General features: G+C 48.7%; 2 protein-coding genes across 3 annotated transcripts; both read left to right on the top strand.

Annotated features, from left to right (window-relative positions):
* The first annotated feature begins 9883 nt into the window (after nt 1-9883).
* Nucleotides 9884-14549, top strand: LOC100716110 (chemokine XC receptor 1-like). Of its 2 annotated transcripts, none has more exons than XM_063261041.1 (2): nt 9884-10088; nt 12472-14549. In XM_063261041.1, the coding sequence occupies exon 2, from the start codon at nt 12502-12504 to the stop codon at nt 13501-13503; it is 1002 nt and encodes a 333-aa protein (XP_063117111.1). In that variant the 5' UTR covers nt 9884-10088; nt 12472-12501; the 3' UTR covers nt 13504-14549. The 2 variants fall into 2 exon arrangements, with proteins under 2 accessions (XP_063117111.1, XP_013015521.1); XM_013160067.3 differs by having other exon boundaries at nt 9885-10108.
* A 6605-nt stretch (nt 14550-21154) lies between these two features.
* On the top strand, nt 21155-24814 carry LOC100718058 (chemokine XC receptor 1-like). The gene is made up of 2 exons (XM_063261040.1): nt 21155-21327; nt 22741-24814. Exon 2 carries the CDS (start codon nt 22741-22743, stop codon nt 23878-23880), a length of 1140 nt encoding a protein of 379 aa, XP_063117110.1. The 5' UTR covers nt 21155-21327; the 3' UTR covers nt 23881-24814.
* The last annotated feature ends 1064 nt before the right edge of the window (nt 24815-25878 follow it).

The raw sequence follows: 25878 nt of genomic DNA, 5'->3' as shown, positions 1-25878 counted from the left end.
GATTCCTGGCATTTGTGTTTTTTGCTGTAACAAAAAAAAGTTTTGTTTTTTTTTTCTGGAAAAGGATCAATGTCATTTTACTTTTTTTATTTTAAAAGCAAAACAAAAGATAGAAACAATATAGAACTTCAAAACAAAAATAAGAAATTAACACTGTTAATATATTGCATATTGTTATTTTCTATAACACTTTTTAAAGCATAAACATTCAATGGCACCAACATTCTCCAGGACCACCTTCCCCTGCCACTCAGGGGACCCAGGCAGGAGCCCCCAGCAGGCAAAGACCTTGGATATGTCCAGCTACTTTGTCTCTGATGCCAGCAGAAACCCCCAGGAGGCTCCAGTGCGGACCCTACCCTTGGGTTCAAGCACCCTTCCCAAGGGCCTTCCACAGGCCTGGCCAGGTGGCCATCGCAGGCATCTGTACCCAGGACCAGGCCTCACCCAGAAAGCAAGGCTCGGATGTGGTGAGGACAGCCCTGGACAGGCCCCTGGATCCCAGGCCAAGGGCAAGTGTGGGGGTGAGAGCAACTTTCAACAGAAGGCGCCTCTTCCCTTATGACCACATCAAAGGGAAGACACTAGAAAGGTCCTGGGGTAACAAGTGGGCAGGGACTTTGCCCTCACTGGTGTGACCTGTCTTCCCCATGGCTGTGCGCCAGAGCACAGCAGCAGAAGGGGCTCAGAAAGGAACCCGTCCATGTCACCTCATGATTGTGTATCTGGGATGGGGGTCCTCATCTGTGTAGCCTCGTCAGTTCTGCGGTGCTGTGTTGACTCAGTGGGAAACTAATCCCACGTCTGGCCCTTGGTGGGGAAGGCCAGTAAGCTGGGCTCAGCCAGTGCCATTAACCAGGCTCCACCGGGTGGCACCAACATGGCGGCCCCATGGTCTTGGCCTTCGCACATGGTGGCTCAGAGCACTGAGAGACAGTGCCCAAGGGACCCTGGTGTCTTAGAACCTGGAAGTCTTCCAATGTCCCTCTTGCCATGTTCTATCAGTCAAGCAAGTCACTGTGAACAGTTCGACTCCAGGTCGAACTTAGGACTGGACTTAGGTTTCCTACCCCTGTGGGAGCAGCCTTAAAGAGCAGCAGCCATAGTTAATCTCCCACTCTAGAGAGAGCAAAGAGATCGAGGAAACACTCAGAAGGCTCCTCACAGGCTTTTCCCTCTGCACGTTGATTTTTTGGGATGTGCCCACCACTGACCTAGGTAAAACATACAGTGACAGGGTTCCTATCATCTGGATATGGTCGTCTAGAGTAGTCAAACACAGAGGTGGCGAATCCATGGCATGTGCACCACAGCCGGTTGTGCATATCACTGAAAGCTCCAAAAGGTTCACCATCACTGGCCCACCATGTAATTACCCGATGCCTGGAGCGAGGTAAGTATTCAACAAATGCTGGCTCCTGGCTTCATGACTATTAAATCACCACTTGGACACACATTTCACCATAAAGAAATGGATGCTTTGATATCATAATCCCAGTATTGAATATTATAAAATAAATATTGTAATCCCTTTTTTAATCTTTCTCACAATTTTCAAAGCTGTATTCGTAAACCCACCGAGATGGATAAATTAATTCCAATCTATCACCTCCAATGCAACCCACAGCGAGAGTAAAGACACCAAGACAGATGCAAAATTAAGGGCAGCCAAGGGGTCCTAAGCCCAAACCAAATGGGGATGTGTGGACAAAGGCCCTGATCCAAGGCCTCTCCCAGAACTGATTATCTCATGAAGAAGGGGGTGCTCGAGGAGGAGTGACAGGGAGGATGGTGAGGACAGTGAGCTGGCGGCCAGGTGGGGAGAAAAGCATCTTTGCAACATGCGAGGAGATTGGCACACAGACCAGTCTGTATAACCTGGTTGGCCTAGCCAGAGAAAGAATTTAGGAGGCTGTCGCTTCGTTTCTGACATGTAAACTTCTGTGCCCTGGGGACTCATAGACTCTTACTTTGAGGCTCCTACCCACAGACATTCCCAGAGCTGAGTGGCTCTGCCATCCCCCTGTGCTGGGATCTTTTACAGAGCACTTTGTGAGGAGATAGGAGACTGTCAGACTGACTTTAAAGATTCCACATCAGTACCTCAGCTGGCCTTATTTGCAATGCTTAGAGCCAGTTGAAATGAGAAGGAAATATCACAGCCAGCTCTGTACACATCAGTATATAAAATAGGCCTCGAGTTAACTAATGTTGCAGCAGCTGTTCTGCATTCAAGGAGGGGCACCCATGTAGTCTTCTACACTTTGAGAATCACACAGTGTAGAAGAACAGCTGATAGAAAGCCTGACCTGCTTAGGAGGGGACATTTAAACCAAGAATGAATAATAATGAGACGGGGGAACAGACCAATGACAGATGGAGGCAGATGGCATTGGCAAGTGACAGTGTGTGGCAGCACAGGGAGACATCAGCCGAGGGTCTGCACCAGGTGTCTTGTGTTTTGTCCCTTTAAGCCACCTTTCCCCAGCTCTGCCCTGCTCAGGCTCTGATGGCTGGCCCATCTGGGCCGCCTCAGCAGCTCCCTGGCCACCTTTGCCTCCTGACCAGTACCGGTGAAATTTGGGTGGGGTAGAATCAGGGGGAAAGAGGTTGGCATGTTAATTCCCCAGCCTCCCCTCTGCTGGCCTAGGGGAGAGAAAACGATGTTCTGGCCGCCAGAGGATGAGCAGCCTTCCTCTACCCGGCCCTCCCGCCAAGTTTCTGCTCTGAAGCCAGCCGCCATGAACTGAATCCTCTGAAACTGTGAGCCTAATAAACCATTCCCCCTTGAAGTTGTGGGTGCCAGGTATTTGGTCCTCAGGACAGGAACACTGAGCAAGGCATACATGCTCAACAGAAGAAAAACAAACCAACCTGGGTGGAGAAATTAGTCATGTGTATTCAGACCTCGGAGAAGTAGAAGTGAAAAGCAGCCAGGCCTCCTTTCCTCTTTTTACTAGAAGTGGGAAATGGCCTGTGTGGGCTGCTTGGCGTGTAGAAATAACAGTGAAAGTACTGAGCCTCATGTTCCTGATGCTGGGAATCAGGAACTAAGATTTTCTTTCGAGACTCCAACAGCACACTCAGTACCACAAGCTGAGATTTCTGGGACTAAACTCAGGCTACCTGTAATAATATGGCTGAGAGTTCAGGAACCCATTTCTCCTTTCAAGCACACTTAACAGCCAAGTACAGTGGTCAAAGTTCTGTCTCTTGGGAGATCATCCTCACTATTCCTTCTGGGAAGTCCCAGAAATGAGTTGTAATCCTGCACTTTGGGTGGTGCCCGTATAACACACAGAATCATCTGTAAACTAGACACAAGGCTTTGTCTTCCACTCTAAACTGGTCACAGAGAATTCCTCAGGTGGGGCTGGAGATTTAGCTCAGCAGCATAAGCGCCTGCCTTTCAAGCAGGCAGTCGTGAGTTCGATCCCTGGTACCGATAAAATCAAAAAAGACCAAAAAAAAAAAAAAAGAGAGAGAATTCCTCAGGAGACACAAGTGCAGATTGAGAGCCCAAGGGCAGCATGCTGGGGCAGGGCCCGTGGACAGGTGGACCTGGCTCACACTTCCTAAGGGTAGGAACATTCTCTCACAAAGCCATCAACACTTCCTTGAAGGGTTTATTGAAGCCATGCCAAGCTTTAGTTAATTTGGCGTGGCACAGCCCTGTTATCTTGCCCACTGTGGAGGGTCTGGCTTTCCCAGGTATAGGGCTGGACACTGCATTATCCATCAGGTCTCTACTTCCTCAGTCTCCTAAGTGGTTGCTACTGTCGTTTTGATGTGGACATTGCCAAGGACTATTGCTGTGTCCTTTTCAAGAGAACATGCCGTGTTTTAGAAATTCCTCATGGTCTGTACTGTCAGGATGTGCCCCTGGATGGCGGTGATATAAAACATCCTGTTTCCAATCCAGGGGACACCATACTTCTTAACCTTCTTAGGAGTAGTTAATACTTTTGCAACCAGTAAATGCTGTAAAGGGGCCGGGGATTTAGCTCAGCGGCACAGCACCTGCCTGGCAAGTGTGAGGTCATGAGTTCAATCCCCAGTACCAAAGTTAAATTAAGGTTTCTCTACAACAAATACTGTAAGATCATGCAGATCTTTGCCTCTCATCTGATGTCCCTACCCTAAACTCAGCCTTCACTGCTTATCTTCACAGTGACAGATGCACAGGGATTTTCCAACTCCAGATCTCTATCCACATCTTATCTGCCTCTGACACTTCCCTGTAGACAGAGCCTGTTTATTTACTTACATATTTTCAGTACAGAGCAGGGGATTCCTATTTTTTCAATTCGGGTCACTGATCTTGATGAATGATTCCACACTGACCTTGTGACTTTATTAATTATTCAATCATGACCATCACTGTCCCCATCACCATCATCACCATCAGATTAAACTCCAAAAAGCACTCAGGCACTGGTGATAGACAGCAACTTTCGCAGAGCTGCAACTTCCCATGAGTCTTGGAGCTAAGGCTACTTAATCCTGGCCCAGATTCTGGCAAAACATCCAGTCTCTCATTGCCAGTGAAACCACACTAACCTGAAAGTCCAGATTATGGTGACCTGAACACACACACAGCGTCAGGACTTCAGCCTGCATCCTCCCCATCACCCAGAAACACTTGGGGACTGAGGAGTGTGAAGGGTCTCACATGCCAGGGATGGGGATCTTCCCTCCACAGCAGCCCTAGCCCCAGAGCCTCCGATGCCCCTCACTGTGCTGCAGGGAATCATAGCATAGCCAGGCCAGGGTGCCAACCCCAAGAACTCCCAAAGTTGTGAGACCTTTGAGGCAACACTAAACCCAAGCTTGGTCCCATCGGGTGGGGGGCTGAGGCTCAGCCAAGCACCCTGCTGGGTGATCCCATCAGACCCAAGGCACAGGAGACCCAGCACCAGCTGGTCCTCTCCCCAGGCCCATTAACTCCTGCCAAGGGCCCCAGGCCCACGCTGGTGCTAGAGATATTTGAGGTCTCATCCGCACCCTGAATTTCACTTCCTCACACAAGGATTTGGACCGTAAGTGTGGTCACAGGACCCCCGTCCACACTGTGGCCTCCCAGGACTGGACTTCCACCTCCTCACATCGAGTCTGCCTAAGGTTAGAACTCAGTCGCACCTTCCTCCAGCCTAAGCAGGCTTCTAGAACTTTCTCTTTAGGGCAAGAATGTGACTATTTTTCATATTGAAACCAACTATGAGGAATTATAAAAACCTTAGTTTCAGACCACATTGTCAAATTTAGGGAATAAACATCTCCTGAGCACTTGCTATATGAGCCTTCGTGGTGTCTCTTACCCTGGTGGAAAATAATTAAACACGAGTACACACATGCACACAAACACACAGACATTTGGGCAATAAATTTGTAGGGAAAAATACCAATTTCAAAATAACATGATACCCCTAGCTTCCCTTCAGGCTGACCCGTAATTTAAATGTTAATAACATCCGATTTTGAACATGTACATGGAAATGGGAACTCTTATTCACAACTGGGGAAGTAGAAATAAACTTAACCATTTCGGGGATTGTCCTGTAGCTACAAAAATGGGAAATTCATGCAGCCTTTGACCCATTCATCTTCCACTTCTAGAAGTCGATCCACAGAAATACCCACACCAGCACCCTGAAGAAACGTATGCATAGATGCTCTCGGTAGTAGTGCGGTAGTTGTAAAAACTGGAAGCAAACCAGACATTTATCAATGCCGAAAGTGGTCAAATACAACACCACAACACGGCACAATGCTTTCCAGCTCTTCAAAAGAATGAAATGGACTTGGAAAGATGTCCATGCCATTTTGTGTAATTATAAAGACCAAGGATCTGTTTAGGTCATTATGTATAGAATAAGCCTATTTTATTTTTTTTTTTATTTTTTTTTTTTTTTGTCTTTTTCCTTTTTATCGGTACCAGGGATCGAACTCACGACTGCCTGCTTGCAAGGCAGGCGCTTATGCCACTGAGCTAAATCCCCAGCCCCCAAGCCTATTTTATAATAAAGACTATTCAGTAGTTTGTATTTGAATGTATAAAAAATATAAAAGTTTGCACAAATGAAGAAAAATCAGGAAAAATATAGTAAACTAAATTGCTAAATAAGGAAGCACTCCAAATTCACCTCCAATACCATAGAAGTTATTGCTCTAGTTCTCATAATAAGAAAAAAGCTGAACAAGCCAGGCATGGTGGCACACACCTATAACCCCAGCACTCCGGGAGGCTGAGGCAGGAGGATCACAAGTTCAAGCCTAGCCTGGGCAACTTAGTGTCTCAAGGAAAGCATGTCTCAAAATAAAGAGCAAAAGCATTTTTTAAGGCCTGGGGAAAAAGGGGAGATTTAGTGTGAAGGCCCTAGGGATTCAGTCCCCATTCCTGAAGAACAAAAGTGAGAGAGAGACAGAGAGAGATTTTAAAAATTTAAAAATCAATTTTCTTTCTTAGAACAATAGGAAATTTGAAGTTATAAACAACCCACCACCTCAAAACCTGGATTAGCTCACCTGAAACAAAAAACCCACAAGACCATTTCAAGTGATACAGAAAATGAAGTTGACACAATTAAATATCATTGACTATTTTTTTTAAAGACTCAATAAACTTGGAATAGAAGGGAAATTCCTCAGCATGAAAAACCATCAGTTAACAACCTATTCAGTGATAAAAGATTGGAACTTTTCCTCCTAAGATCAGGAACAAGACAGTAATGCTGACTCACTTGACTTGTATCCAACACAGCCCTGGGAGTTCAAGCCAAAACTACGAGGCAATAAAAAGAAACAACAGGCATCCAAACTGGAAAGAGAGACGTCCAATGGCCTGCATTTGCGTGGGCGCCCAACTTCTCCACCGCTGTGCCCAGTATGGATTTGTTTTTGCTGCAGTAACCCTGCAGGTGGGTGTGCGGTGTCGCCCTGCCGCAGGCTCTGTTCTCACTACCCAGGTGACTGCACCGAGAACCCTTTCACATAGTTATTAGGCATTTGTGTCTTTGGTCTACTCAAATCCCGGGCCCACTTCTAATTTTTAAAATTATGTTTCTTGCTTTATTGTTAATTAGGTTGTCCGTTTCATTACTGTTGACTTCTAGGGTTTTTATATTTTCTGGGTGTTGACTCTTGATCACATATATACATTTTGCAAATATTTTCTCATTCTATAAGTTGTCAATGAAAATAAAGAGATCAACAGGGGTAAATATATAAAACTGAAATCTTTTACTTTGGGGACAACATAAACAAAACCGAGAGACCTCTAGCATGACTAACAAGGGGAAAAAGACTCAGATCACTAATACTGAAAATGGAAGCATGTCGCTATTGACCTAGCTGATTGTAGGATTATCAACACACGTTATAAACAACACTGCATCCACCAGTTTCATTACCTAGATTAAATGGACCAACTTCTTCAAAAATAGGAACTACCCAAGCATAAATATATAACCTGAACACCCTACATCTATTTTTAAAATTGAATTAGTAATTAATATTATTCCCAAAAAAGAAAGCAACAGACTCAAATGATTTCACAGGTAAATTTAAGAATAAATTATGCCTTCAAACTGTCTTCAAACTTTTCCAGTAAAAGAAAGCAGGAAGAATGCTTACTAAGTAACGCCTTCCAGGGGGCCAGCATTACCCTTACCACCAAATCATACAACGGCATTACAAGAAAGAAAAAGTATGAATCAGTATCTCTCAAACATAAACCTGAAAAGCCTCAAAAATAGTACCAAGCAAAACCCAAGCATGTATGAAGCAAATTATGCTGGGACATGTTCCAAGTGTGTGAATTTGGTTCAAAAGTTAAAAACCAGTTTAAGTAATCTACCACATCCACAAGAAGAAAATCCTACAATTATGTCAGTAGATGCAGAAAAATCACTCGACAAGACCTAATGCTTATTCATGAAAAAAAATAAAACAGAAAATTTGGAAAATACTGATACTTCCTCCATTTGACTAAAAAAAAAATTTAAAAACCACAAAAGCCCAAAAGCCCAAGAGCCCAAGAGCTAACTTAATTCTTAACAGGGGAAACTAGATCATTTTCCCTTAAGAAGGGAAGTGCGGCAAGGATGTTCCCTCTCCCTGCTCCTACTCAACAAAGCACTGAACACCTAGTTAATGTCTGAAGATGAGAAAAGGAAAACAAAAGTATACAGGCTGGGATGGTAGAAAATAAACCTGTGTTAGCCAACTCTCTCTCTATAAAACCCCAAAGAATCATTAACAGCAATAAAAGTAATAACACCTAGGGTTCATAAGCAATTAGAGGAAACCTGCCAGACATAGTTAATATGTAAAGAGCATTGCTTTGCTAAGTATCAGCAAAGGATCACTGGAATTTGAAAGTGGAAACATTACCATTTATGTTAGCACCAAAAAATTAAATGCTTATCCATTAATTTAACAAAATATGCCCAGGATCGATAGGAAAAAAACTGCAGGCTTTGTGCAAGAAAAAAGAATATCTAAATAAGCAGAGATAAAAAAGACTTGACACTGTTAAGATGATGATCCTTCCCATTGATTTATAGCTTTAATGCAATCTCAATCAAAACTGAGCAGATAGCTTTATAGACACCAACAAGAAACCAGTTTTGAAGTGTTTTTTGGAAAATCAAAAGACTTAGAATAGTCAACATAAAAACTGAACAAGAGACCAAAGGCCCTGAACTTCCAAAATTTAAGACTTAATGTAAAGTTAGACAATTAAGACAGGGTTACTACCGACAAAAAAATAGAAAAACTGATTGGCAGACATAGAAGCTATAAGGAGCCCAGACATAGGCCCATGCTAATTAAATCAACTGATTTTTGATAAAAGGGAAGAAACAAATGAACAGGTGATACCGAAATAATTGTATATTCACACAAAAAAGAATTTAATTTAGATATAAGTTCTACATCTTTTACCAAAATTAATTCATATGAGCCTTAAGTCTACACACAAAAAAATAGAACTTCTAGTAGATAGCCTAGGGTGAAAAAAATCAAGATGACCTTGTATTTTTTAAATAAGTTTTTAGATCCTATACCATAAAATTTAAAAATAACAAGTTGGATTTAATTAAAAGTGAAAACACCGAGAGAATGAGCAAAGTAGGTCACACACTAGAAGAAAATATTAGTGCAGAAACATCTCTGATGGAGAGTTTTTATCCAAAACATAAAACAAACCCTGTTACAAGGAGCAAAGGGAAACAAACAACTGAGCTTTAAAAACAGGCACAGTTCTGAGCAGAAAAGCCTTACCAGATGACACACAGACGGCAAAAACCATGCCAAGAGTCTCGGCCTCACGTGCCATTGCAGAGTTGCAAATCACCGCCACGAGCTACTGTGCACGGTACTAAAAGGGTCTTTTTTAGCAGGGCCGGCCGTGCCTAGTGCAGATGACCGTGCAGGTGTGGAACATACATGGCAACGTGCGTGGACTGGTGGTAGCCACGCAAAGCCACCTGGCTGCTTTGGAAGACAGCATGGCAGTTGGTGTCCACTAATGAAACTCACTGACCATTCTAAGTTACTACTCATTTGAGCTCAAAACTTATGTTCAAACAAAGATCTGTGTGGAAAGTGTGTGAAATCCCCTTTATATACAGTAGCTCCATGCATCTCCCACTACATTAAGTCCCTTTTATAACTGCCAAGGAGGGTGGCAGTGACCAAGATGTCCTTCAATAGGCAAAGGGATATTAAAATGCTGGGGTGCCTCTATACAGGGGTGCAGACAACACCTGTACCAAAATGCAATATCCTTCTCTGATTTAAAAAAAAAAAAACTGACAAATTAGGAATAGAAAGTAGCTTCGCCCTCAGACAAAAAACAGCCCAGGATGTCCCCTGTCACCACGCATATTGGATATTATTACCCTGGTGGCACTGGCCCAGGCGGAGGCAGGGGTTACCTGGGCTAGAAAGGCAGAAGTGAAGCCATCCACAGCCAGACGCCGTGGGACGCGTGAGGAGGGTTAGGTCCGAGTGAGCTCCTCCGCAGAGCTCCCAAACAGCCCTGCAAGCTCTCACTCTGCATCCTCCACCGGGATTCTTGAGACACGGTGGGCATCAGGACTATCAGGTGGGCTAGAAAGCATGCAGATTTAGTTTTTGGGAAGTACGCAGAATTCTGAGCCTCCCCCTAAGTGTGGTTGTGTCCAGGGTTTCCAAAGGATCTGCATTCTTTCTTGGGGAACAGGGTCTGCCAGCTGTACTTGGAGTACAGCTGGCGTCTAGAATTTTCTTTTTGCTGAAGGAAGTGGAGGAGTTTATTTGATGCAAAGCCTTTTGGTAAAGTCTTCTCATTGGTCCTTGTTCGAGTTAGAGCTGTGTTTCTCATTCCAAATTACATCAGGCCCAGAAAGCCTAATTCACTCGGGGAAGCTGAGGCTTTGGAGATGAAAGCAGGACGGGGTGACAGGCAGAGGGGAGCCCAAGCCCAGAGCACAACCCAGAGAAGCATCGGCATCACTGGGCTTTGTGTTGGCTTCTAATTGCTTTTGCGGACTGCATATTACTTGTTTTTCTTTACTGAGATTTCTTATCGCTCCGTTCCTTGTGAGTATATCTTGTGTAATTTTCTCTTCTCTTGTGTGCCTGTGTGTGCTACCAGAGATTGATCTTAAGGCCTTTGCACTGAGCTACAGCCCCAAACCTCTTTTGATTTTTGGTTTTGACACAGGGTCTCACTAAATCACTGAATTGCTCGTGCTCGGTTTCAGTGTGTGATCTTCCTGCCTCAGCCTCCCAGAGTGCTAGGATTACAGACATGTACCACCACACCAGGCTGCTTTTTCATTACCTTCTTGTGCACGGTTATAATAGGTACACTTTAATATTTATTTGAAATCCTAATGTGTGGCCATCTAGATTAGTTTTGTGGTTATCTTTTCAGGGTTCCTGTTTCTCATTTGCTAAGTGATACTTGGTTGCATCCTAGAATTGTTACATTACAGAGATTCTGGCTTCTGTTCCACCCCTCTGGAAAAGATTGAGTTGTTGCTGCTGCCCTGTTGTTGTTGTTGTTGTTGTTGTTGGAGGAGGAGGAGGAGGAGGAAGAGGAGAAACAGGAGTTTGAGGAGGAGGAGGAGGAACAGCATTAACCTGTCAGGCTCAAACTCTTACGCTGTCTCCAGAGAAGGGAGCAGTGGCTGAATCCCAGCTCAGGAATCTCAGTGTCACAAGTGCCCAGATAGGCACCCATGCCCGGTGTGACCCCCCCCCAGGGCTCTTGCTCTCTGTCACTTCCCTTCTGTGACCCCTTTCCCTTTCCATCACTTTCTGTGATTGCCCCAAGCTTGACCATCAGCTTCAAAATGAAAAAACATGTGAATTCCGGGTTCTCACCTCGCTCAGGTCCTACCCCTGACCCAGCACTGTAAAACTGGGGACCTTGCTCTGCTTTTGGTAGCTGGTCACCCCATCACCCCATCCCCAGAACTTGTGTCATTTGTTGGTTTTCATTCCAGGCCTTATAGCTCTTGTTAATCCAAATGTGACGCGTATCTGGTTGCCTAGGAACACAGCCAGCCACTGCCCAAAGGGAAGTGCAGTTGTGTTACCATCTACACACTGAATAACGGGGCACATTCGATATGTGGGAGCTCCCAGGAGCAGGTCCTTGCCTGGAGTTAACAGGTGCCTGGTTCACAGCGGGCACTGATCCCAAGGCCTTTGCCCCAGGCTCCATCCGCAGCCCTCCCTAGCGGAAGGTGGGTAAAGTGGTTCAGCACAGCCTTCCCAGCCCCTCTCCTCTGACCTCCTGCAAGGACTTGGGACGTGGTCACTGGTGATGTCCAAGGGACCTGCTGTAAATCAAACCCTCTAGGTGAAGCCGCTGCTCTGAGAGGGAAGCCCCTGTCTTAACAAGGACAGAGTCTCAAAGTCTCTGCATTCACTGGGGCCTTGAGAGTCTTTGCTTTGTCCGCAATCTTGCTGCCAATTCCCCAGGCTGTTGTGGGACAGGGTAAGTCTCCCAATCTGATGCCGCTATCAGGACCTCTGCCCTTTACAGGAGAAAGAGAAAGAGAGACAGAGACAGACAGAGAAGGAAGGAGGGAAGGATGGAAAGGAAGGAAGGAAGGAAGGAAGGAAGGAAGGAAGGAAGGACCTGAGTGAGGTGAGAATCCGTAATTCATGTTTTTCCATTTTGTCAGCTGATGCACAGGTCATGCTTTATGCTTTTTTACTTTTTTCCTTGTTCTGAGGATTGAAACCAGGCACTCACACTGACCCACATCCCCAGCCCTTGTTTATTTTCTCTTTTGAGACAGGGTCTTTCTAAATTGCTCTAACCTGCAATCTCCCTGCCTCAGCCTCCCAGGGCTCTGGGATTACAGGTGTGCACCACTACGCCTGGCTGAACTTCCTCTTTAGTGACAGGGGTCCTAGTGATCTCTAGTTCCACCACACAGCTCTCAACTCTCCACATGTCTGTCTTTGCAGACACACTGGGGGCCCCTGCCGTCCGTTCAGATGGAGTCCTGGGGAACCCCCGAGACTACCACCTATTATGATTATGACCACCTGAGCTTCCTGTGCGAGAATGAGGTCATCGCCTTGGCCACCTTCACCACCACCGTCCTGTACTCTCTGGTGCTGCTACTCAGCCTGGTGGGCAACAGCCTGGTGCTATGGGTGCTGGTGAAGTATGAGAGCCTCGAGTCGCTCACCAACCTCTTCATCCTCAACTTGTGCCTGTCGGACCTGGTGTTTTCCTGCCTGCTGCCGGTGTGGGTGTCCACCTACCACTGGGGCTGGGTGCTGGGGGACGTCCTGTGCAAGGCGCTCAACATGACCTTCTCCGTCAGCCTCTACAGCAGCATCTTCTTCCTCACCATCATGACGGTGCACCGCTACCTGTCTGTGGTGAGCCCCCTGTCCACGCTGCGTGTCCATACCCTGCGCTGCCGTGTGCTGGTGACCACAGCTGTGTGGGTGGCCAGCGTCCTGTCCTCTGTGCCCGACGCCATCTTCCACGAGGTGATTGATGATCAGTGCGAGTATGCGAAAATACAGGGCCTGCTGGCCTCGGTCTACCCGCACAACTTCATCTTCCTGCTGTCCATGGTGACTATCTTCTTCTGCTATGTGCAGATCCTCAGGACCCTGTTCCACTCCAGGTCCAAGCGGCGGCACCGGACGGTGCGACTCATCTTCACCATTGTGGTGGCCTATTTCCTCAGCTGGGCCCCGTACAACCTCATCCTGTTCCTGCAGACGCTGGTGAAGGTCGGCGTCATCCAGAGCTGCGAGCTCCACCGGCGGCTTGAATTCGCCGTGCTGGTCTGCCGGCACCTGGCCTTCTCCCAGTGCTGCTTCAACCCTGTGCTCTACGTCTTCGTGGGGGTCAAGTTCCGCAGGCACCTCAAAAGCCTCCTGCAGCAGCTTCGGCTGTGCCGCCCGCAGGCGCCCAGCCCACCCCCGCTGCCCCGGTCCCCAGGCGCCTTCACCTATGAGGGTCCCTCCTTCTACTGAGGGGAGGGACGGCACATACAGAAGTGGACAGGGCACCCAGAAGGGGACAAGGAGACATAGACAGAGAAGGTACAGTGCAGCAGAGATGCTGCTGATCACTGCGGAGGTGAAGAGGGATGTGGTACTGGGGGCCTCTCTGAGGGAAAGGGGTCCCCACCTGGGATTAATCCTGCCACACAGGACAAGACTCTTCACGCACAGTCACTCCGACCCATAGTGCTCATCCCTGCTAAATCTCCTAAAACACAAAGGGCTCCCAGATAAGGGGCCTCTTTCTAGCCTTTGTGAGGGTTGAGGCTCTGCCGCTCCATGAGTGTAATTAGGTACAATGCAGGCAGCTTCCACAGCAGCCTCCCCACCCAGGCCACACTGTCCCCCAGCTCATCTCTCCCCCTTAGAAGAGACTCAGTGACTGCTGGGGAGGCTGCCCAAAATGCAAGAGTGACCACATCCTCCAAAAAGCACAGCAAAACCTAACTCCAAAGCCTCTAACTAGACTGAAGCTGGTTGTGTGACCCGGCTCCAGACTGTTCCATGAAACCTGCCTTCACCTCTGCAGCTCATGAGATCCACCAGAGAAGTAAGCACCGAGGGTGCTGCCTTTCGCACTGAGTCTATTTGAAGGACCCAGAGATGATCAGGCAACGGTTCTCCCCTCCAGGTGGGATCAGCACAGCCTGGAGGTCTAGGAGTTTTCTCCTGCAATGAATCGTCCCTTGCAAATGCAGGAACGCTGACTTGGTCACTTTCCCCTAGATGTCCCATTCAGGCAGGACTGAAGGGTCCAGCTTTCCCCATCCTCACACACCTCTTGGAGCCCGTACCTCCCTTCCTTCACCCACACCCCATGCCAGGTCCCATGCTGCTTCCCCAGCGCCTCCCTGGAACCTCTGACCCCTGCAAGACAGCTGAAACCTGAAGTCCCCTGGGTTCCACTGCATCTTCCTGCCACTCCCGTCCTCCACAGCCAGGCTCTCCTAGGATCTTAAAACCCTTCCCAGCTCCCACTTGCTTTCAAATAAAGTGCAAACTGCTGAGAAAGGTTCTCCTGGCCTCCACCAACTGGTACCAACCAATTTTTCAAACATCCCACTTGCAGCCCCTGGGTCCCAGCTTAGGGTCCAAACTGAGACTCTTATTCCCCAGTCCCCTGTCAGGCGGTCGCCTGAGCCTGGACCTCTGCTCCTTTTCTTCCCCAGGCTCCCAGCTCCAGCTGAGAGACCAGGTCCTGCAGGAAGCTTCCCCATTCTACAAGTCCAAGGGGTGCTTTGGGCCATTGTCCCTCTTGGCAGTATTTGTCAGGCTCTGGCTCTCAAGCTGTCTCACACCTGGCTGGAAAGAGCCTGACCTCGAGCCCTGGGGTGCTAATGCTGAGAGAAGAGAATAACAGCTGTCTCCTTCCTTGCGCTCTGTTGGGGCCATGCCACAGGGCACACTGGACCTTCCTTGCCCCAGATTGCTCTTGTAGAAATATTGATCTTCTTGCCCGGTCCACACCCTCAAAGCAAATTGCTGACCACTGTTGATGCCCGTAGCTCTGCTGTCCCTTGCCTCCTTTTGTGGTCCCCAGGGCTTCCTCTTCCAGGGACCTGCAGGTTCCCACCAAGGGCACAGACACAAGCTGTCCTATAATCTCCATGCCGATATGGCACGGGCCTAGTTTGTGAACCTGACTTTGCTCAGGGATGAGAGTCTGGAAATCGCCCAACAGGATTCTAACTTGTGCCCATCCACACTGTTAGGAACACAGGGCTGCACTTGAGAGCCCCTAGAGACTCCAGATCCCACACTGTCCCTGCAGCAGGATCTTGCAAGCCGAAGCCATGAATATGCCCTCATTGAATGAACTGGCTTCTCAAAGCCCTAAGCCAGGGCCTGGAGAGCTGGCAGAGCGTTCTCCCCTTCAGTCCCAGCTGCAGACCCATCCATTGACTTGTCATGGGCTGGGGACCTGTCCAGGGAAGATCATGGGTCTATCTTAGCAAGAAAACTAAGGGCGCCTGCTAGAGAGGCAGAGATGGCACCTTGGCAACAGGATAAGAACCCATGGCCTCGCTACCTCACTCAGCACTCTTGGGTGTATGTAAGAATTTGTGCTCAGTTTGTGAGCCCTTCTCCCCTAGGTGAACATGAATTACTACAGAACCATTTCATAAATAACAAGGAGCGGTCTGGATTCCATGCACGAGTCAAAGATCTGCCTGTTTTCACTTCTGTTTGTCTCAGTCTGGGCTGCTGTGACTGGACCCCACTCTGTCCACAGCCCAGACTCTGTGTCCATTTTTCTCCCCAAGAACAAGAAGGTTCCTAAAAGGTCCCTGCCTCAGAGCATCTGGGTCAGACCTGGGCTAGAGAATGAAGGACACAATGTGGGCCAGGTGGCCAGGGGCGGCCAGAGGCGGCACTAAGGACTTTGGTGTCTTTCAGACTTTGTGGCCCCACTTCCTGTCCCTATCTCTCTCTTGATTGACACTTAAGTCTTCTGACTCCAAGGCCAAGGGATTGATTTCTTCTTCGCTGAAAAAGGATCTTTTGGGGATGTCCCCATAATGAGAAGAAACGATTAATTCCTGCTGGGAATTTAGTGTCCTGAAAACCAGGTGGAAAATGTTTTGGTGCTTGGAGAGAATTTCAGAAGGGAAAGAGAGGCTCTCATAAGTCTTTAGTGAGTTATCTGGGTACAGAGCTTTACTCTCCACAGGGGCCACCCCAGGTCTTACACTGTGGGGATTCTGCAGCCTCTTTCCCAGCCCCATGGACTCCTCCACAAAGGGAGGAGTGGCCAGAAGGATAGAGGGAGTTCCTTGCCTTGGCCATTGCAGAAAACCAGCCTTGCGTATCACTGGAGCTTGCAGGGAAGGTATACGTGCTAACCGGGGGTTCTCTGAAAAATGACTTAATTTGCAAATAAGATCATTGTGGATGCCATTGAGATGAGACCAGAGGAGTAAGGAGAGACTTGAATCCAATTTGCCTGGAGTTCTTATCAGAGGGGGAAGTCTAGGCCAGGACACAGGTAAGGGGAGAAGCCCACAGTAGGGCTGGTGTTGCATTGTCTCTGCTCTGAAATGCTGCAGGCTGCCATCAGGTGCTCGGAGAGACACAGAGAGCCTTCTGTCACTCAGAGCCCCAGGAGAAGCCTAGCCCAGCAGCACCATGCTCTCAGCCTCCAGGTTCCCAGCCTCAGAACTCTAAGACCTAAATCAACAGGAAGCCTTGCAAATGTCCAGGCAGACTCTGTTGTGCTAACACAGGGTCCATGTTTCAGTGGGTTGGAGGGGAATCTCAGGGCAACTCCAAACCTCCCAGGATGCTCCAGGATCCACCCTAAATACCCTGAAACCTCCACCTACCGAAGGACATCCACATGAAGTCCAAAGCTGAGTTCCATGGACCTCGATATATACAGGTCACAGCCATCAGTCCTGGTTTCCCTTCCCGCCATTTTGGCCAATGGGGACATCATGGACCAGAGAGGTCACACTGCAATATCCCACGCTGTGCCAGGTCGTGTGGGACATTTGAAAAGATACCAACACCTGCTGTTTCACCCAGCAATCCTGTAGTAATTGGTCTGCACACATGAGATTGAGGGGAATGCTTTAGGTCTAAATGTGTCTGCAAGTTGGTGCAGAAATTTCTGGAATGAGCCCATTTCTCACATTTCCATCTCCACTGCATGGTTGAGAGTTCTCTGTCCGTGATCAGCAAAGCATCACACACCACATCACACACCATGATGCTGTCAAGTCCTCTCGTTCCACACACAGTCGAGTCTCTGCCTTTAGACACCAAGCAGTTATCCCATTTCTGAGGTCCTCTGCGGTGCCCATCCCCAAACCTCAGTCTCCTGAGCAGCGTTTGCCGCTTGTGCCACCATGGCCATCTATTTCTTATCCGCTCTGTGATCCTCTTTCTCTCATCTCTTAGCAACAGGGATACAGAGTCTCTTTGAGTTTAACAACTACCCTTCCATCACAGATTATGAAACTAGAAACACAGGGAGAGAGAGATTTGGGGGAGACCCAAGAGCTTGAGGTCAACTTTGGTTCTTTTCTTTTCCTCAGAGTTTATGAGCAATTCCTGAGCAAAGTTTTTCAGCTATGCCTCAGGATTCAATTGCTTCTCACTCTACTCCTTCTGCTACCACCTGGCTCACTTCTTCCCTGGTCCCTATAGTTTCCTCTTCTGAACCACCATCCTCCTCATGGTTCCTACACACATGGGGCGCCATCTTGATTCAGAGCTTTTGCCCAAGCCGTTCCTCCAGATGTGCACAGGGCTCCATTGAGACCACCTCAGCATGGGGTCTTCCTCATGGCCTGCCAGCTTCCAGGTTGTCAGATTTCTCACATCAAAGTTCAGAGCTCCAACTGCATAACATCTGTTGGAAGCACATGCTGTCCCTTCTGCCTTTCTCTGTTGATGGAAGCAAAACACCAGCTACCCAGACCCAAAGACAGAAATTGGACTCCCTTCTTCATGGGGGAATAGTAAGGTTACATCGTAGGACACACAAAAGTACAAATGTTACTGTGACCGGTTTTGGAAAATACGGTTCTCACTGTGGTGGTCAGTTTCTTGCCACTGTTACACTATGCCAGAGAAAAACAACTTAGAGGAAAACATTTATTCCAGCTCATGGTTGGTTACCTGCATTTCTATTAGGCCTTTAACAAAGTGGGAGTGTGCAGTGGCAGACTGAAACCAGATAAAAGGGAGCTGGGGGCCAGGTAGAGTTTTCAAGCTCACAGTAAGTCATCCACCCCCTCAACATGGCTTAAACTGCTGTTCCTGTCAGCCCCCAGTCATGCCACTGAAATATAATCTCTGCCAGCTAATTCACTGGATGAAGTGAGAGCCCTGGAGAGCCCGTCTCCATCCTAAAGCCCATCCTCTGGGCACATGAACTTCTGGGGGCACATTTCGGACCCAAGCCACAATACTAACACAGGTCCCTCCTCCCACCTCACTTTGTAGGGAGCTGCTGAAGCTGGACATTGATCACCTGTGTGGGGCTAGAGCAAGGCCAGCCCTGAAAACACAGAGAGCTCAAAACAAGCGATGTAAACAAGTTGCTCTGGCTTCAAGAAGGCAACAGGCCCAGGCCAGCCAGGCACACTAGTTCCTAGGCAGTAAATTGACGTGGACCTCCTCCTGCTGAGTGTATAAATAGACCTGGTGCAGTGGCTGAGCAGCTCCTTCTCTCCCATCAGGAGAGTAAGGGCTTCACCTGACCCTAGCTTTTGTCTTTTCTTTATTTTCTCATCCTCTGGTGCTACTTCACCCCAATAACCTCAGAAGCCACATGGCTCATGGCATCACTTGAGCACCCAAATTTCTGCCTCACAAACTTGAATCCACTCATGGCTTTGTGGATGAGAAATACAGGAAGGGCTCAACAGGAGGGTTCCCACCTTGGGTGGCTGGACCAGGAAGATGCTTAAGGTCAGAGTGTAATTGCATGCCTGGCAGAGAAGGCTGGCACCACTGGGCTGCAGATGTGGCCACTGCAGCAAGGAGTTCTGGACACCCTACATAGCAGTTGCTCCTGCAGAAAACAATTTCAGGGAACCAGTGGAGACTGCACTGTCCACTCCTATCCAGCCTCTGACACCACCTTTGACACCCACTGGAGGTCAGAAGTGATTCACAAAGCTCAGCCTGGATTCAAAGGGCAAAGGCACAGATGTCCCTCTCTATCGCTGAATGAGACTGTGGACAAGTTTAAAACAGCACCAAGCTTCCATCTCACTCCAGGCAGAATGGCTATGATCAAGAATATAAAGAATAGGGCTGAAATTTTAGCACAGCAGTTCAAGCACTTTCCTGGTAAATGCGAGGTCCTCAGTTCCATCTCCAGCATAAAAAAATAATAATAATATTAAAACCAACAACTGCTGCTGAGGATGGAGGTTGGGGAGAACCCTTGTACACTGCTGGTAGGGATGTCAATTAATACAGCCACTTGGAATATAGAGTTTTCTAAAAAAAAAAAAAAAAAGCAAGAAAGAAAAAAGAAATAAGACCATATGACCCAGCCCTATTCTCTTTAGTATGTTCCTAAAAAAATACTGTAGACATACTTGCATGTCCACATTGATTCCAGCACAATTCACAACAATCAAAGTATGGAAGCAGCCTAAAGCCAGTCATCAACAGGTGAATGGATCAAGAAGTGTACAGATGGGGGCTGCAGATTTAGCTCAGCGGCATAAGGGCCTGCCTTGCAAGCAGGCAGTCGTGAGTTCGATCCCTGGTACCAATAAAAATGAAAAAGACCAAAAAAAAAAAGAAGTGTACAGATACACAACCAAGTATTATGCGATCATAAAGAAGGAAAACATGGCATTTACAGGAAAACCGATGGACCCAGAGACCATCAGAGTAAGTGCAGAGACCCAGACTCAGAAAGTCACAAGTGGACTCTGGAAATAAACAAAATGACATGAAAGTAGGTGTGGTATTAAACTAGAGAAGGAGGATTACAGGGAGGGAAAAGGTGAAGGTAAGGAAAGATAGGAGGAGGTGGATCAAAGCTAACCTGCACACTAGACCACATTTAAATTTGTTCTGAAAAAAAATATTCCTGGTGGGAGGACATGCCTGTCCTGGGTAAACAAGAGAACAGTGGCCACTCCTTTCTCTAGGGTATGCTGTTTTCTCTGATTAAAACCCAAAGTGCGGGAGACGGGGAGAAGCCTGAATCTGTGTTATGAAGAGCTTATTTTACAATTTTAGGAGTGTTTAATTGGAGGTGCTTTTGAAACATCTGTATCAGTCAATATGCCTTAGATCTAAAACACGCCTCCCCCCAAAGTCTCCTGTGTGGAAGGTGGGACTGGGTTCTGGGGTGCTGTACTCAGCCCTAGTTAAGCCTAGAGCTGTTACAGCCTAATTACTGCTAACCAGGGCCAAGAGCCTTGGCTGAAGCTCCGTGTGCCCTGTCCCTTTCCTCTACTGTGCCCTGCAGACACTGTGCCCTGAACGCACTGTGCTCATTGTGCCCAGCTACACACTCACCAGCCCAGACCAGCTGGGGCTGTAGGGTGGTTCATTAATGAACACTGTTTTAATATGGATTTGTAAGTCCCAGAGTTAGCGCAGGGGACCTAAAGGTGGGATATTCAGTCCAGTAATATCAAACGTGTCTCACTTAACACAATATATCAAACATAGTGTCAATATGGAAGAACATGAAAATATCAATGAGCTGTTACTTCTTATTTTTATTTATTTATATTTTTTTTTAGTAAGTCTTTGGGATCACAGAGTATTTTTCCATCAAGTGTTCAACAGGCACACAGACAGCGCTTCCCCCAGGGTCCCAGACCTGATGTTCTGGTACCATCGCCCTCCACAACTGCAAAGTACTCAGCAGGCACATGGGTGAGGGCTCGGAGCTGAGTCCTGGAAGCAGAGCATGCCAGACCTCTAGTACTCACCTGCTATCCCGCGGTGTTCGATGGGAGTTGTAGGCCGCAGCCACACACAGCATGCCGGGAATCGTAGTTCGCCCCGCCCTCTATAGAGCACACCTGTCACACCATACTGTATGCCCTTTGGTACTCTGTATGCCCTTTGGTACTCTTCCGCCCAACCCAAGAAAGTTTCGATTCTGGTCGACCAGGGACCCACCAGCGAGTAAGTGCCCCCAGCGACCTGCAGGGCTCTGAGGGATCCGGGGCAGCCTCCCCCAAAGAGTGCCATAGGGCTCTGGGAATCAGCTATTGGCTGGAGCGCCCCTGCCCATCCCAAGAGCCCCGCAGACCCTGCCCAGGGGCCTTGTCCCCTGTGGACCTCAGAGTAAGAGGCCTGGAGCAGGTTAGTCCTGAGGACCCCAGAGAGCTATTCTGATTTATGGCCTGGCATCGCAGGGGAGTGCAGTTGCGTTACAGTCTACACTCTAAGTAATGGGGCAGAACTGGATGTCGGGGTGGGGGGGATATCCCAGGAGCAGGTCCCTGCCCGGAGTTAGCACGGTACCGGGTGCCCAACACAGAGTGGGCAAAGGGAATGGGCACTGATCCAAAACTTTGCCCTGAGTTCCATCCTCAGCCCTCTCTTGCAGAAGGTAGGTGATTGGGGTTCAAAAGAGCTTTCCCAGCCCCTCTCCTCTGCCCTCTTGCAAGGATTTGGTATGCGGCGCTGCTGATCTCTGAGGGCCCTGCTCTAAATCAAACCCCCTAGATGAAGCCGCCACTGTGAGAGTGACGCCCCTGTCTTAGCAAGGACCAGGTCTCCCGGAATCTCCAGGTTCTCTGGGGCCTTGAGATTCTTTGGCTTTGTCTGTGTCCTTGCTGCCAATTCCCAGCATGTTCTGGGGCAGGGGAAGTCCCCTGATATGATGCCACCTGTCAGGATCTCTGCCTTTTGCAGGGGTGAGAAATGAAAGAAAGAGAGAAAGGAAGGGAGGAGGGAGGGAAGCATCGTAAATGCACCTCCGACATTTGCTGAGGAAATGAAAGGAGAACTAAGATCACAGCCACTTGCACGAGAAGAAATAAGGCTTTCTGGTTTAACTGACTCCCTAGAGCACAGTAATAGGCCCCAAACCTGACCTCAGTGGCCGCTCTCTGACGTCCCCTGGGAGATGGAGCTAACCCAGGGCTCCCCCAGGGTCAGTCTGCAAGGGAGAAAGAAGACTTGCTACAGAACGGAAGTCAGTGCACTGTTGGAAGCTGAGGCAGGAGGATCACAAATTCAAGCCCTGATGAGCACCTTAGTGACTTAGTAAGATTGTCTCAAAATTTGAAAAAAAAAAATTAAAGGGCTGGGAACCTAATTCAGAGTTTAGGTCTTGGGTTTAATAGTCCCAGTACTAGAAAAGAAAGAAAGAAAGAAAGAAAGAAAGAAAGAAAGAAAGAAAGAAAGAAAGAAAGAAAGAAAGAAAGAAAGAAAGAAAGAGAGAGAGAGAGACAAAAAGAAAAAGAATTTTTCAATGGCAGCTGATGCATGGGTCAGGCTTTATGCTTTTTTATTTTTTTTCCTTGTACTGGGGGATTGAAACCAGGCATCCACACAGAGCCACATCCCCAGTCCTTATTTATTTTCTCTTCTGAGACAGGGTCTTATTAAATTTCTCTTACCTGAAATCTTCCTGCCTCAGTCTCCCAGGGCTGTGGGATTACAGGTGTACACCACCATGCCTGGCTGACCTTCCTCTTTGGTGACAGGGGTGCTAGTGATCTCTAGTCCCACCACACAGCTCTCAACGCCACACTTCTGTCATTGCAGATGCACAGGGTGTCCCTGCTGTCTGTTCAGATGGAGTCCTGGGAGACCCCTGAGCCTACCGCCTTTGTTGATTATGACCTTCAGATCCCTCTGTGTGAGAACGAGGACATTGGTTCACCCATCTTGGACAATGTCATCCTGTACTCTCTGGTGCTGCTGCTCAGCCTGGTGGGCAACAGCCTGGTGCTGGGTTTCCTGGTGAAATACAAGAGCTTCAAGTCACTCACCAAACTCTTCCTCCTTAACCTGTGCCTGTCAGACTTGGAGTCCTCCTTCCTGCTGCTGGTGTGGGTGTCTATAGAGCACTGGAGCTTGGTCCTGTGCAAGGCAGTCAGGATGATCTTCTCCGTCAGCCTCTACAACAACGTTTTCTTCCTCACCATCATGACGGTGCACCAGTACCTGTCGGAAGTTAGACCCCAGTGCGTGCCATATGTCCATTCCCTGCGGTCCCTTGTGCTGCTGGCCACAGCCATGTGGGTGCCCAGCATCCTATCTGCCATCCCCAATGTCATCTTCTATGAGGTGATTGATGATCAGTGTGCATACTCGGGAACAAAGGGCCTGCTGGTCTCTGTCTACATGCTCAACTTCATGTTCCTGCTGTCCATGGTGACCATCTGCTTCTGCTACGGGCAAACCCTCAGGACCCTGCTCCATTTCAGGTCCAGGTGGCATCACAGGCTCATCTTTACCATTGTGGTGGCCTATGTCCTCAGCTGTGCCCCCTACAACCTCATCCTGTTCCTGCAGACTTTGGTGAACCTCAGGGTCATCCAGAGCTGCAAGACCAGGCAGCAGCTGGACCAGGCCTTGTTTGTATTCCAGCGACTGGCCTTCGCACAGTGGTACTTTCGCCCAGTGTACTATGGCCTCTTTGTCCAGTTCCGCACATACCTCAGAAGTCTCCTCCAGTATTTGTGCAGTTATATAAACTACAGGTGTCCAGCCCTGCCATGCTGCCCCAGTCTCCAGTCACCTTCACCTATGAGAGTCCCTCCTAGTACTAAGGAGAGTGACAGCACATGTGCAGGTGGACAGGACACCCACAGAGAGATAGGGGGGTGTGAACCAGGAAGGAACAGTGCAGCAGAGATGGCACCACTCTCTGAGGGGGTGGAAGAAGGACCTGTGAACTGAGATCCTGGGCTCCCTCCTAGTGAAAGAGGCCCTCACCTGGGACTGATCCTGTCACACGGGATAATACTCTTCATGCATAGTCACTCGGACCCACAGTGCTCATACCTGCTAGGGCTGCAGCTCCCAAAATACAAAAGGCTCCCAGAAAGGGGCCTCTTTCTAGCCTTTGTGGGGGTTGGGGCTCTGCCACACCATGAGTGTGGTCAGGGTACAATGCAGACAGGTTCCCCTTCAACCTCCCGTCCCAGGCCACACTTTCCCCCAGCTCATCTGTTCCCTTCAGAGGAGACTCAGTGACTACTAGGGAGGCTGCCAGAAACCCAAGAGTGACCATCTCTCCCAAAAAACACAGCAAACCTGACTCCAAAGCCTCTAACTAGACTGAAGCTACTTCTGCGACCCGGCTCCAGATGGTGCCATGGACACTGCCTTCACCTCTGCAGCTCCTGAGATTCCACCCCAGCGGTAAGCACCACGGGTGCTGCCTTTCACACTGAGTCTATTTGAAGGACCCAGAGACAATCAGGCTACGGTTCTCCCCTCCAGGTGGGATCAGCACAGCCTGGAGGTCTGGGAGTCTTCTCCTTGCATCTGGAAGATGCAAGAACGCTGATTTGGTCACTTTCCCCTAGATGTCCCACTCGGGCAGGACTGAAGGGTCCAGCTTTCCCCATCCTCACACACCTCTTGGAGCCCGCACCTCCCTTCCTTAACCCACACCCCATGCCAGGTCCGATGCTGCTTCCCCAGCGCCTCCCTGGAACCTCTGACCCCTGCAAGACAGCTGAAACCTGAAGTCCCCTGGGTTCCACTGCATCTTCCTGCCACTCCCGTCCTCCACAGCCAGGCTCTCCGAGGATCTTAAAACCCTTCCCAGCTCCCACTTGCTTTCAAATAAAGTGCAAACTGCTGAGAAAGGTTCTCCTGGCCTCCACCAACTGGCACCAACCAATTTTTCAAACATCCCACTTGCAGCCCCTGGGTCCCAGCTTAGGGTCCAAACTGAGACTCTTATTCCCCAGTCCTCTGTCAGGCTGTCACCTGAGCCTGGACCTCTGCTCCTTTTCTTCCCCAGGCTCCCAGCTCCAGCTGAGAGACCAGGTCCTGCAGGAAGCTTCCCCATTCTACAAGTCTGAGGGGTGTGCTTTGGGCCGCTGTCCCTCTTGGCAGTATTTGTCAGGCTCTGGCTCTCAAGCTGTCTCACACCTGGTTGGAAAGAGCCTGACCTCGAGCCCTGGGGTGCTAATGCTGAGAGCAGAGAATAAGAGCTGTCTCCTTCCTTGCGCTCTGTTGGGGCCATGCCACAGGGCACACTGGACCTTCCTTGCCCCAGATTGCTCTTGTAGAAATATTGACCTTCTTTCCTGGTCCACACCCTCAAAGCAAATTGCTGACCACTGTTGATGCCCGTAGCTCTGCTGTCCCTTGCCTCCTTTTGTGGTCCCCAGGGCTTCCTCTTCCAGGGACCTGCAGGTTCCCACCAAGGGCACAGACACAAGCTGTCCTATAATCTCCATGCCGATATGGCACGGGCCTAGTTTGTGAACCTGACTTTGCTCAGGGATGAGAGTCTGGAAATCGCCCAACAGGATTCTAACTTGTGCCCATCCACACTGTTAGGAACACAGGGCTGCACTTGAGAGCCCCTAGAGACTCCAGATCCCACACTGTCCCTGCAGCAGGATCTTGCAAGCCGAAGCCATGAATATGCCCTCATTGAATGAACTGTCTTCTCAAAGCCCTAAGCCAGGGCCTGGAGAGCTGGCAGAGCGTTCTCCCCTTCAGACCCAGCTGCAGACCCATCCATTGACTTGTCATGGGCTGGGGACCTGTCCAGGAAAGATCATGGGTCTATCTTAGCAAGAAAACTAAGGGCGCCTGCTAGAGAGGCAGAGATGGCACCTTGGCAACAGGATAAGAACCCATGGCCTCGCTACCTCACTCAGCACTCTTGGGTGTATGTAAGAATTTGTGCTCAGTTTGTGAGCCCTTCTCCCC

Source organism: Cavia porcellus, unplaced genomic scaffold, assembly GCF_034190915.1.
Source record: "Cavia porcellus strain 051 isolate PalLab524CR breed Dunkin Hartley unplaced genomic scaffold, mCavPor4.1 scaffold_14, whole genome shotgun sequence".
Taxonomy (NCBI): domain Eukaryota; kingdom Metazoa; phylum Chordata; class Mammalia; order Rodentia; family Caviidae; genus Cavia; species Cavia porcellus.
This window is presented reverse-complemented; position numbering and strand designations above follow the sequence as displayed.